Consider the following 13,740-nt stretch of genomic DNA (forward strand, 5'->3'; position numbering starts at 1 on the left):
GTGAACAGGTAAACTTTTGCGATAATGTTCCATTCCGCAACATATTCCTCATCTCTTCATAATTATTGTGTTTTTTTAAACCCATAAAAAATATATTGCAAATGTAAGTGGTATGTAGACTTTATTTTGATAGGAGCAAGTGCAGAAATGTCTCTTTGCAGTATAAAGGTTGCTGCAGTTTGTCGTCATGTGACATCATCTGAAAAAGAATAAACGGCAAATTTTGATAGTAAAAATAATTCACTATCAAATTATTAACATCATTATACGCTATTGCTAGTTCTGTGCCCTGGATTATCCACTCGCGCACTGAATGTATTTAGAAACGGAGGCAAAAATGAAGATGGTACATATGAATTTGTGATGCAAAAGTCAGTTGTGTATCATGTAATCTGGTTCCATTACAAATATTCTAAACTCAGGAAGCCTTTTTATGCTCAACATTGATTTTGTTGTTGATTAATGGCATCGTGTCGCGACCTTTAGCAGTAAAGTGGCCGTGTAAACCGTGTAAACCGTTGCTTTCTAAACGACTCCGCTGTCACACATAAGCCAAAACTTATTTTTCTGGAAGTGAGCACTTCCCTCCATCTAATCAAAATGAAGCGATCAAGGTCAAAGGTTGGAAAACTGATTGTGACTGAGGCATTGAACATCAGATCTCTTAAGTTGAGAGCGATAACAGTCGAGCAAATAAAATCTAGGATTGTTGTTTATTTATGGAAAAAAAAAAAAGAGGCTTCTTTGTGATAAAACTGGAAGTTTGGGAAACTGGCAGCACAGAGTGAAGGGAAACAACCAATCAGCTTTTTTTCTTTTCAATTTCGTTCATCTCTAAGGTACTTTTTTTTTTGTTTTTTTTTACCAAAATCAAAAGAGACCCAATAATTATTTAATATAAATGTAACTGATGCCATTTTCAGATTTTTACTTTGGCTTGACGTGAAACAAAGGTATATTCATCCTATTTTTTAAGAAACCGAATCAATTTATTTCTTCTCAAAGGGTTTCTTCCCAATCAATGAATGCACTTAGATAAAGTTTGAATTGTTCTAAAAAAAACATTCATAATGACAGATTATGCTCCTCCAATGAAAGCGCTTGTTTAGATCTTCACCAGCAATAGCAACAAATGTTGCCATTTGTGTTTATATATATGTATATTGTACATATACCACATTGTACAAAATCTACAGTATTTAGCCATCCTACACTTATGTTTTAATACTATAAATAAAAATACTACAGAAGATGAGTTCACCTTGAACCAAAAGGGCTAGAATGCATGGGTTATTGATATCAAGAGCATATTTCATGCATTAAGAGTCCAAACTTGGCGGTTTTTTCCTACTTCAGAAACTGTGCTTTCATTATTAAGACGTATTTACAGTAATTCATAACTTAAACACGATCCACAGAGAAGCTCATGTGCGAGTGCTTTTCACAGTCGTCGTAGATAAGAAAGAACAAAGAGTTTGTTTACTCTCTTTGTTGTGCCCCAGCAGCATAAACCGCCGTTAAGAGTCCGTCCCACGCAGCGGCAGCAACTCCGCTTCAAACGAGTTATAAAAAGGATCTAATTGCATCTAATGGCGGCCGACGCCACGGCCGTGACTCTGGAAGACTTCTCTGATCTCTGATCTATCCTCCTGGATTCTGGGGGGGGTCCGTCTATCCCTGCTGCTCCGAGGCTGGATTCTCCGAAGTGTCCGGTGTGTCCTCGGCGTCGTCCGCAGGCAGCTGCGCCTTCTTGTCCTCGCCGCCATCTTTAGTTTCCGTGTCAGAAGATTGGCGGCTTTCCGCCTGCTTACTATCGATGCTCTCATCTTGCTTCGCCTCCTCTGCAGGAGGAACGCCTCCCTCTACGTCTGCAGTCCCTTCCTCTGTCTCCTTTTGACTCATTTCGCTCCTTTCCTCCAAGTTCTCGCTCTCTGCCGGAGCCATCGGTTCTTCCTTAGGAACCATTCCGCCGTCTGCGTCTCCTGCAGGGCTTTGTGGTTTCTTGTCCTCCGCTGCGGCGGCGCTCGGCTCCATCGGCTGCTCCTCCTCTTCTTCGATCTCGTCCTCTAAAGGAGGGATCATCTGCTCCTCTCTCCCTCCTGGGAAGACCTTGTCCGGGTAGATGAGCTTCAGCTGCTCCTCGAAGTAATCCTCCAGGTACAAGCCGGCACTCCCAACCTCGGATGTCGCCTTGGAAAAGGTAGAGGGCAACTTTTTTTAAGGTTGAAGGAAAAAAAAAAGAAATACAAGAACAGAAGTAGCATTTAATTTTTTTGCAACAGAGGACTGGAAGGGAAACCCACCTTGTAGTACTTGGCACAGTTGAAAAATATGAGCCTGACGTCAGAAACAAACTCCTCCGGGCTTCCGTAGCGCTCGTCCTCCTTCGACTGCAGTTTTTTCTTCACCATCGTCAAATCCATCGGCGTCTTTATTAGCTCCTTGTACCGCCGAGTTTCCTACAAAAGCAGCACATCTCAGGTCTGCTGCACTTGTTTTTGGTCGAATCATGGTTTCTCCGTCACGTAGCGTAATCCACCACTTTTTACTTTTAGTACAAGTACAACGAGTCACTATGGATTTTGAATATAGCAAAAAAAAAAAAAAGAAAACAGGACAGGTGGACAGAAGGACGACTGAAGTGACCAATCGATTGGGCTGAAAGCAGATAGAAAGTTCTGGACGGAAGAGCAGATGCCTCGGCAAATGAAGGGATGGATGACTGGGTTATGTAGATGGATGAAAGGATGGATGGAAAGATGAAGGGACAAACTTAAGCTAAGGTCACATTCAGTTTGGGACTGATGTTTCACTGATGGACAGACGGATGAATGGATGAACAAATGGTGGGATGAATGGTTAGATGGTTGGTTGGACGTACGCAGGGTTGGCTGGATGAACTAATGGACAAATGGACGGACGGTTGGATGGATGGACAAATGGATAAATGAAGGGCTGACTGGAAGGATGGAGAGTTGATTGGTTGGATGAATGAAACTCACCCCAACATAAATATAACTAAAATGATAAATAAGAGCTGATGTAGTAAATAGAAAAAAATGACATGGATTGACAGAAAGATGGCTGGTTAGATGGACAAATGAATGGATGAACAAACAAATGGACGGATGGTTGGTAGTTTGGTTGGATAAATGGATAGATGGACAAACATCTATCCACGGTTGGTTGGACAGTTAGACAGTTGGACGAACAGATGTGTCAATGAAAGGTTGATTGGACAGAATGACTGATTTCCCGTAATGTAGACAGAATCCATTCGTCCACCAACACTAATTAGTACAAATAAACTGCATGAATATCGACTGCAGAGGGTTACCGATGGAGACGCAGGCTGCTGGAAGTCTGTGCTGACGTCGTTGCTGAACAAGCGTAGCAGCAGTCGCTCGCATTTCTAGAATCAAGAAAAACATCAGAGTCACGAGATGCTCCTTTATTATTTATCCTAAAAGAGAATATTTTTCATTAATGGGTTGATAGGAAGAAGTGAGCAATAGTGTGAAAATGGAAGCAGTAGAGGGTTTAAAATACCCTTTTGTCCACAGAGGGGAAGTTTTCGGAGGCCGGCCCGCTCCCTCTGTCGCAGTCGTACTCCATCTCTGGTGACTCTGGGTCCCGGCAGAAAGAGCAAAACCACTCACCGCTGAAGAGAGGGAAAGACACAGACAGAACACAGATGTTAAAAAGTGTGCTGCAAGCGTTGGGACAAAGAGTCTTTCACCACAAAAAGAACTTCAACATCAGCTGTCAAACATTTTTCAATGGAATTACGATTGTTTTTAGTTGCTGGATGAACGCAGAAAAACAACCAGACACCAACACCCTTTTTTGCAACATGCAAAGGTTTTTATGCTAACATGTGGTGGTTTTTCTGACGTATTGAAATGAATGTATTTTTGCATCACACAAGTCATGCAATCAATAACCAGATGTCACTAGTGGAGGAAACTACGAAGAAGACAACACAACACAAAGTTGTTGGATGATGATGGCGCAGCTTGTTTTTAAATGACTTATTGCGTGAACAAATATATTCACGTGTGATTTTAATTGCGTTTCTTATTTAATGGAAACGCCCCTATTGCAAAATTGTGCTTTTTGACATAAGCGGACAAAGTTTTGCACACATTTGTAATGGAAACGCAGCTACTGATGCTCTCCTATTTAACAAAGAAACTTTTGAGTGTCTACAAAATATACAAATCTGGTACAGATTTACCCTTAAACCATCTCAGAGGGGTTGGAAAAAAAAGCAGCACCATTAAAGTTTTTGCAAGCAAAAACTTTTCAAAACCATATGCCAATTGTTGGTCAGATTGCTGATGTTTTCGATTGAGACATAACTAAAGGTGACATTTCAATTGTACTAGCCAGTTTAATACTGCACTAGTTAAGTGTTGATCCATTGCTGCTTAGTTTTGACACGCTGAGTGGCCAACGTTGTGCCTGTTGATCGCGTAAAGTAAATCCCAGAGATCTTCTTGTAGTCCAAATTCCAAATTTGTTCCAGTCAGATGAACCATTTGTGAACAAAATCCATTTATTCCACGATACACGGCAACAGTGTTAACAATGACTCCGCCTCAGCAGTCAAAAACTTGTATGCCCTTCCGCGTTGAACACCTGTCAACTACCTGTCACTTCTCGGTTCATATACTGGAGCCGACAGCCCCATGTAGTGACCAAAAATACACATACTTGGCTCCAATACAAACAAAGTTCGATTCTTTTAAAAGCTGATCCGTGTCTCACCTCGGCGACTCGTTCAGAGCCGGAATGTGGCAGGAAAGGTGGAAAACTTTGGGGCACTTGTCGCAGCAGAGCAGTTCCCCACCGTTCTGACACACGGCGCACCAGTCCTCGTTGGGGTCGTCCTCTGGCACTGGTTTCTTTTCCGGGTCGGGCTGCGACTGGGTCTGATTGCACTCGCTGACGGAGGTGGACGCCGGGGTCGTGGATGCCACAAGTCCCTTCGGCGGCGGCCGGGGCTTCGACTGAGTGCCGGTGCTGCTGTCCGGTAGGCTCGACCCGCTGCTGGATTGCACCTGTGGACGGCAAAAACAACAACAAAAATAATACGTCGTCAGCACAGCTGGGATGGAATTACGTCTGGATTTGAAAGAATCGGGCCACTTCGCTTACAAAACGAACTTCGTCCTCGTCTTCGGGTTCATCCTTGATGACGATTACGGGCCCCGGAGACATCCTCCTTCTTCGCTTCGGCGCGGGGGCTGATGGAGGCGCTGACCTCCAGGACGTCGACCTTCAGAGTGAAAATTAAAGAGGCACTAAGATTCTGAGTTCTGCTCAGAAAACTCCTGATAAGTCCAACACCTTCTTACCCTGCGGTTCTGTCAGAAGAGGACGGCTTTGCCAACGGCGAGTACTGCCCTCCTTGACCTGAGAGCGCCGTTTAAACAATTGGATGTCACATAAAAATAATAATAATTTTAAAAAAACCAACTTGAGACAAAGTTGGCAAACAAAAGCACAGACCTGTCACATGACCAAACGAGCTGCTGCTTTTTTCTGAGCTTCCGGCTGCCAGACCCAAACCCATGCTGGGTTTTGGGACGGAGATGCTGACGGTCGGGACGGGCAGACCGGCATCGCTCCTCTTTAGGAGGGACGACTCCGGCATGCATCTCTGAGGGACCCATTTTTATTTTATTATTTTATTAAAGCTTGAAATAATACTTTTCAAGTTCACGTCGGATGTTCTTGTTACCAACCTGGTGCAGAGCGGCCTGGGGAGCCGACAGAGGCTGCGGGAAGCGGGGAGCGCCCTGCGATATGTCGATGGGTTTAGGGGGGAATGCGGAGCTGTGGATTAGTTCTCGTAGAGACTAGAAGAAACGCGCAAAAAAGTAAGTGAGTTTATCGTCCAATATAATACAAGTCTATTTTTTAATACTTACTTTAAGAAAGAAAGAGGTTAAAAAACATAAACCCTGTGACTCATTTACAAATTCAAAAATGAGACATTTTAAAGATATCGCATAATAACTTTAAGTAGTTCACCTATGTTATAGTTTATATGTGCTGCTAAGTGTGCAATTTTTACTTTGGAGAAAAGAAATAGATAAGATAAGGATATGACACAAAAAGTACTTCATTCAACATCCGACTGTTGAATGAAGTACTTTACTTATGATAAATTTCCTATCGCAACAACTTTGATTTGTTATTCTCACGATAAATTCTAATTATTGACGTTAAAAGAAATTGTCGGTACTGTTATTTTTAAAAGTTTCTAGACTGTTCAATGAGAGCACCAATAAATACCAATAAATTTGAAAATCTAATTTAATGCAGTTACTGTGTGCAGATGAGTAGGATAAGTCACACTTCTTTATGTTACTGCTGTCTTAAAGAAGCAAATTACAAATGGGAATGTTTCCAAGAGGAGTTTTTGTGTTTGTGGGGCTGTAATTGCTGTGACACACAGTCGTAGTCAGACAGTCACCAATAAAATAAGTAATAAATAGTTCTGTCGCTTTTATTGTTCTCACATTAGGACTGCAAAATGTTGCAATAAAACTTTAACCACATATCGTACAACCCTAGTTGTGTGCATGACTAAAAATCGCCACTTTTCATATTTTTATTCGTCAAACAACTTTGAAACCCACGCATCATTTCCCTTCTGCTCCACGATTATGAATCACCTTTTAAAGGCTGCTTGTTTTCACATTGACAAATTTGAAAACTTCTTCAAGGGGTATGAATAATTTTGGAAGTAACTGTACAAATGTACATCCACCAAATTACCTGTGAAGCTCCGTAGCCTGGGCTCTGAATCATGGACGCCGGAGGGCTCCTAGGGTTTGAATGGCTGTTCCCGTACCTGCGTCCAGGCTGCACCAAGCTGGGGGGAACTTGGGAGGGAGAAGATCCTCCATGAATGGCTCTGGTAGGTGGAGGGGGGCCTGGAGGAGCTTGGAGCCTGACATTTTGATACCAGGACCAGTGGTTAGGAGGGGGCTGCCTCTGAGGATGGTGGGAGAGCTTGTCAACCTTGGACGGGGTGGTGATTCAACAGGTTAGTAAAAATCTAGTATTTAAAATGAGTAAAAAAAAAATAAAAATAATGTTACCTGCATTTGGAGCTGAGCTAGAGTGCTTTGTCGCTGCTGTGCTGCTGCGAGGGAAAGACCCCCGGTCGGGGCCTCCGGTCTGGGACCCTGCTGATGGCTGGGGATGGGGGGCCTCCCTGGACATCGCTCGACCACCAGCGAACCTGCAAGGAAACGACGATGACGAGAAATTACCAACATGTTTCTACGACAGCTGCAGAAGGACACACATTCGGTTTCTTATTTCCGTTTCCATTCTGTTGGAATGGAGGTTCTTCTCTCTACTGTCTCCAAGTGCTTTTCCACAGGAAGGAATGTTTCCTTTCTATAATACGAAAAGTAAATGTGTAACTAATTTATCACTTTTATTAGGCTTTGGATAATTATGCAAGTACAAAACATTTCCCTAATTGTGATCAAAGATAAAAGGTGTAATAAATTGATGAAAAAGCACTTTTTATTTATTTTACTTTGAGATTTGATTGAAAGAAAAATCTAAAATTTTCTACACTCAGTTTTGCTTTTACATACATATGTGTAAAAAACACACAACTGAAGAGTGAGATGTGTGATGAAAATGATCAGAATCCAGTTTAAAAATTGCTACAAAATTCAAAACAACTTCTTCTGTGATGTGTTTTCCTTTAAATCTGTTTGGTTCCCAAAAGCTCAGAAACAAAAAGGATAGAGTAGTTGAAAACAATAACATAAAACAACCATCATGTAGGTCAGATGAGATTAACACGCTCTGACATACATAGATAAAAGAACAAAATGTCTTATAAACTAGATCTGGATGCATCCAAGAGAAAAAGCCCCTGATAAAAACGTGAATTGACCTCACAAAGAACTGAATGTAATGATATGTAAACTTACATTCCTGTTTAGTTTTCTGCAACTTAAAGCCTCTGCTGGGCTCTACACGAAAAGAGAGGGACAAAAAAAAAAAAGTTAGCTGAAAACAGACGTACCGAGGTCTACGTTTGAGGCCCAGAAGCCCGACCGGCACTGGAAGCGAACCGAGCTCTGCGGGACGATGGACGGGTTGTAGCTCGTTCTCATCAGGTAGTGGATCTGGTAGAGGATCTGAGAGGTGGAGAGACGGGGATGTTAAAAACTAGAGAGCAGACATGACAAAAAGTTTTCAGCTACAACCCACAACGCTGAACGAGCATCTGAAACAACCCAAAGGTTCAGCACAAGCCAATCAATGGTCAACAAGACAAATAAATGTATTAATTTAAAAAAAAAACCCAACAACATCTAAATTCAGGATGATTGATCTCATTATCATTTTATATTTTTACCACAATTTCTCCCTACCACTAAATAAATGTTCCAGGTTAAAATTAGGCCTGAAATGATTAACTTGATCAATCGTGATTAGTTCATTACTGAAGTAATCGGCAACTAATTCAGCACTTGATTGGTCGTTACAGTTTACAGAATCTAAAAAAGGACATTTTCTGAAAGAACAACACACTCACAACAGTAATTCAGCCAAAACTATACAAATAATTGCATTTAAGATGGAATTTATTTTTTTTTCTTGTACATCTGCCTCAATTGGCATAGTTATAGCTTTACCTAGTTCAAAATCTGTAAAAAAATAAAATAAAATAAATAAAATTTAAAATATATATATATATATTAGGATATCCTAATATCCTTATTAGGATATATATATGCTAATAAGTAGCTTTTCCTATCCAGTTATTAATTAAAAACATAATCACCGGATCAGCCCTACACTGTAATACTATCTTGAGCTTTTCCCATGTTGATGTCAGAAGTAAAGTATTTCTTAGCTGAAGATGGATCCTTTGCTACAAATGATCAAGCGTTCATTAAAGGAATGAAGCCATTACATTTTATGAAGTGAAATGATTATTTATAATTTTAAAAAGGAATTGAATTATTTGTTTATTTGCGTTTTATCCAATTAATTGAAAAAACAGAAGAAATAATCGATGCCTAAAATAATCATTACTAGCAGCCCTAACAGAAATAATACCAGTCTCTTGCAGTACAGCAGAGCCGTTCCGCTGTGACTCGCCGTCGCCCACTTGGTGAAGCTGATCACGTGATCCAGCTGCCTCGTCAGGGCGTTGATGTCCTCCTGCTGCTTCTTCAGAGCCAAATCGTGGTCCTTAGTCAGCGCCTGAGGGCGAGAGCGGTGTTCACTGAAACGTCACCAGAGGGCTTCTGGTGGAAGCGGCTCAAAGGGAAATGCAAACACACCTCGAGCTGGTTTATCAGGATCTTTCCCTTCCTGTTGATCTCCATGATCAGGTTACAGATGGACTTCTTTATTTCGTTTGTCACAGCTTTCCGGTTCTCCTCCACTTGCTGCAGTCTGTGGAAGTTGAGACGGAGGGGGAATTTGGTGTTGTGAATCCAAATTGACTGACTCCTCATGATTATTTAATTAGGGTTGAAACTGTCAGCTGTTTTGAAATAAATAAAACAAGAATAAGTAGATACTTTAATTGACTCAAAATTATTCAACTCTTTTCTGCTTCCTTGAGGAAGAAGAAAGGCAAGACAGAAAAACATCAAGCAGACATTTAGCCTGGTTTTGTTTCACTGCTTCACATCAAACGATCCCAAAACCTCTTTGGCTAATTCATACATTTGTGAGAAAATTGGAGCCTATTTTTCTTCAGCTTTTGGCTCAGTAGTTCTGTATTAGTTACTTCTATGTTTAATATGTGTTTTATTAAAATCTGCCAGTTGTCAATAGCTTCCTCTTTCTGTCACATCTTCCTTTTCTGAACTTTTTGGACTTCAGCAACCTTTAAAAGCAGAATTCAGTCTAAAAATTAAACTTATCTTGCGTAGTTTGGTTATTACAAAAAAAAAAAAGATTTAGAACTTTGTGAAAAACCCAAATTTGCTGCTAGAGGTGATATCTGACTGCTGAATTCCAACTGTAGCAACGATATTACAAACACTTGTAACCAAAGCACAGTGAATCAAAACGAATCCTTTTAAAGACGCGTTTGAATCCAGCCGTGTTGCAGAACTTTACCCGGAGTTGATACAGCTCGACACTTCTTCAATGGCTTTTCTCTTTTCCTGCAACTGCAGCGTCATGGTTTCCAGATACTGCTTATGGTTCCTGTACGCATCCTCCAAAAACTGGTAGCTAGACACAAAAAGAAAACAACAACATGAGTGTAAAACATAAGACAAGAGGACTTTTAAAAATATATACATCTGTCATGATTCGTCCTGGCAGTTTGGTGCATATGTCGCCGCATCTCGCGTGCAAAAATCAGCCCTTCTTGCTAAATCATCAGCAACATTACTTGTGGTCCTTGTGTTTGAGGAGCTGGCAGTCTCGACACGTGAGCCGGTCGCACGTCTCGCAGAACAGCTTCAGCGGCTCCTGCTTGTGAACGTCGCAGAAGACGGGCTTCTGCGTGGACACGCCTAGAGCCTCTGCGCAGGAGGAGAACACAGCAGGATCCGTTCATGAGAAACATTGGAGCTTCGCAGCCGGAAGATTTACATTTCCTATTAAGCACTTTCTTCTACCCAATTATTAATCTGTTAATCAAAATAATAATAATCGACACGTCAGCCCTACACTTGTATCGATAGTAAGTCGAGAAGAAAAGGCTGAGATTTCATATCTTATTGGACGCATCATTTTAGCTACAGATGAGTCCTAAAAGAAAGCTATGCCTGTTAGGCAATAAAATGTTTACTTTTGTTCTTTAAAAAAGGAATTGAATTATTTATTTATTTGCAGGTTTTATGCACTTATTAAGCTTAAGTGGTTTAATAAAAGAAACTGCAGAATGTGCCAATTTATTTTATCCAATTACTCGTCAGAACAGTCGATAAAATGATAAATTACTAAAATAATCATAATTTTAGTAGATTGGAGAGACGAAAAGCAGCAACTATTTAATCAAACTTAGATAAATTACAATCAGCTACACACAGAGAAACAAAATGTCTGTTACCAGCAGATAAATATTACACTTTTAGAACTATTCAAATGCACAATTTGAATAGTTGTGCACCGCTTGGTTTGAAACCAAGCCGACTGGACAGTAATATATCATAAAATGAAAGTAATCGCAATCTAATCAACATCAAAATATAAAAACAGGAATACTGTGTTTGCTTGTTTTGCTTATATCTCCCAGCTGTTGCTCCATATTGACATTAACCAGTCAAAAGGAAAAAAAACAAAACAGACGGTGTATTCCTTCTTAAAAAGAGCAAACTATAAGAAGGACACGAACGCTGCGATGCGTCTGCGCCCCACCTGGAGACATCTCCTCCTTCTGGCGTATGGTGTGGTCTCGGGTGAACTTCACCCTCTGGTGCGCCTCGATGCACGTCAAGCACAGGAACTCCACGCACTCCACGCAATAGCCCGTCGCCTCGGTGTTGTCGTCGCAGCTCATGCACACCTGGCGGAAGCAGAGGGACGTAGAGAAAAACGAAAACAAAAGGTGAGCGGGAAAGGCGCACAATTTGCAAAGATTTTTTTTACGAGACGATCCGCTCAGACAAGAGTGGGTGAGGGGCTGTGAGGCAGAACCTGGCTGGTTTTCTCCACCGTGCTGCTGGGCACCTCGGCGGAGTCCTTGACAAAGAAGTTGTCCAACACGTCAACCTCCCAGCATTCCTGTCCGCACACCGGACACCGAATGGAACCAACTGTAGCAGGAAACACACATTATTGAATTATTGGGTTTATTTAACCAGCAATACTACTGCAAATATGTATGTCAGACAATGACATGGAATTTTATCACAATATTTTCTGGTGCTATTGTGATAACAATAAAGATTATATATATATATATATATATATATATATATATATGTAACAGGTTTTTTTGTCTGTGACTGAATGGAACAGCATTCACTGCACCACAAATACTGTTCTTTAAAAACATTCTCATTTAAGATAAGCGTCTTCAAGATGGCACTTTTTTTTTTTAAAGACTTTTTTATATCCATAAACTGCACACAGTAACCGCATTTATCATGTTTTTGGATTTACTGATATTTATTGATGCTCTCGTAGAAAAATCAGTGTAGAAAATAGCAGCATTTGCCATCACACTGTCGGTTTAGTTTTTTTTTTTAGTTACTCTCAATAATTTGTCATCACAACGTTAAATCAAAAGAAATTTTCCACAATAAATGATAAACAATGCTCACCCTACGTCAGAGTGAGGCGGTACGATATGAGGTCCTAAAATGATTCAGGAGTGACAAAAACGTCAGCCTCCACATACTCAAAACTTATTTTTACAACTTTACATCAATGCACCACTTTCTATCTATCACATCCAATTTGTTACAGCACACACACACACACACACACACACACACCATCATAAGCAACAGAGATAAAGAATCCTCATCATTCTTAAGAGTGAAAAGTCTTAAAATGCAGTAGACCTGTTTTTCCTTGCAGTAGCAGAGTTTACATCGACACAGTTTGAAAATTCTACCTTTAATGTTAATCCATTTATTCTTGTGAGATCTTATTTTGACAAATTGGGAGTAAAACCGCACGAGTAATAATTTGATTTTCAATGAAATATTGACATTACAGAGTGGATCATCAATGCGTGTTGTCATTTTGGCTCTAAAGACAGGCAGATTAATGGACATATCTTGTCATAACACATAGTTAAAACGGTGATTAAAAACTGAGCTCCGTCTCTGTGGATGAGTGAATATCCTCACCTGGACCGTGCGGGTCCCGCCTCGGCTCGGCGCTCCTCAACGGGGGAGGCAGGCACCTCCGGCAGAAGGAGTGCAGACACGGCAGCAGTTTGGGCTCCCTGTTGTGGAAGCTCAGCTTGCAGATGGGACATGTGTCCATGAGCCCGAAGGCGCCCAGCTGCTTCACCTTCTCTTCCCCCGCGGGCAAACTCTCAGCCTCGTTCTCCACGATGATGACGAGGTCGTCGTTATCGGCACTTTCGTCCATTTCTGTCGCGTCACGATAACTCCAGCCGGTTAATCAATGTAGCTAGCCCTTCGCCTAGCATCGAAGAGATAGCCTTTTGTTTCACTCATTTGGACTGGGAGAGTGAGCTAACGTTGCATATAGAGGCGTTTTCACTCCTGCGCGAATTCACTGAAATAGTAAATCGTAAAATAAAAAAGGAAACAACACGAGTTAGCTTATTGCTGCTCGTTTGTAGAGCTAGATTAGCAATGTAGCTTACTTCAAAGGCATAAACGTTAGACAGAAACACTATTTCCACTTTATGGCGGTTATTTCTTTTAACCTGCAACACAGAGAATCCAATAGTGCCAATATCTACGAGAAATAGGTTAGACGCAAGATATTTTCGGCTCACAAGTCCATTAGGGATCGGCTAACCGCCGTGCTTTCTTTTTTTTCCTCTCAAAACACTGGCTATGTGTCGTTCGTGGCCGAGTCGGATTGACATACCGGCTCTTCGAGATGAACGATGAAAGCCGGTGCTCGTTGGACTCTTAAAGGCGGGGACCACATGAGTGGTTTGAAACATTTTTCTTTGAAGTTTATAATTACTTGCTTACAAAGGTTCTAAAAATAAAGAAAAGGAAATCAAGCAAATGGTCACAAATTAAAAGGACAAACAAAATCCAAGATCAAACTAAGGAATGTCAGGGG

At 41.1% G+C, this 13,740-nt stretch overlaps 1 protein-coding gene across 2 annotated transcripts; it reads right to left on the reverse strand.

Annotated features, from left to right (window-relative positions):
- Positions 1–106: 106 nt before the first annotated feature.
- On the reverse strand, positions 107–13,509 carry trim24 (tripartite motif containing 24). Of its 2 annotated transcripts, none has more exons than XM_032589393.1 (19): positions 12,819–13,509; positions 11,656–11,774; positions 11,377–11,524; positions 10,406–10,538; positions 10,126–10,242; positions 9,336–9,450; positions 9,109–9,255; positions 8,066–8,180; positions 7,116–7,258; positions 6,790–7,008; positions 5,751–5,864; positions 5,515–5,665; positions 5,361–5,418; positions 5,161–5,281; positions 4,771–5,063; positions 3,550–3,661; positions 3,338–3,412; positions 2,304–2,459; positions 107–2,190 (listed from the first exon to the last, which is right to left on the reverse strand). In XM_032589393.1, the coding sequence occupies exons 1-19, from the start codon at positions 13,063–13,065 to the stop codon at positions 1,672–1,674; spliced, it is 3,102 nt and encodes a 1,033-aa protein (XP_032445284.1). In that variant the 5' UTR covers positions 13,066–13,509; the 3' UTR covers positions 107–1,671. The 2 variants fall into 2 exon arrangements, with proteins under 2 accessions (XP_032445284.1, XP_032445283.1); XM_032589392.1 differs by having other exon boundaries at positions 6,790–7,035; positions 12,819–13,065.
- Between the last annotated feature and the right edge of the window lie 231 nt (positions 13,510–13,740).

Source organism: Xiphophorus hellerii, chromosome 17, assembly GCF_003331165.1.
Source record: "Xiphophorus hellerii strain 12219 chromosome 17, Xiphophorus_hellerii-4.1, whole genome shotgun sequence".
In the NCBI taxonomy this organism is placed as follows: Eukaryota; Metazoa; Chordata; class Actinopteri; order Cyprinodontiformes; family Poeciliidae; genus Xiphophorus; species Xiphophorus hellerii.

Coding starts and splice junctions, on each gene's coding strand:
- trim24 (XM_032589392.1), bottom strand. CDS start 13,065: ATGGACGAAAGTGCCGATAACGACGACCTCGTCATCATCGTGGAGAAC. Junction 11,775..12,818: donor GCGGGACCCGCACGGTCCAG/GTGAGGATATTC, acceptor TTCCTGCTACAG/TTGGTTCCATTCGGTGTCCG. Junction 7,036..7,115: donor TAGCTCAGCTCCAAATGCAG/GTAACATTATTT, acceptor ACCCCGTCCAAG/GTTGACAAGCTCTCCCACCA.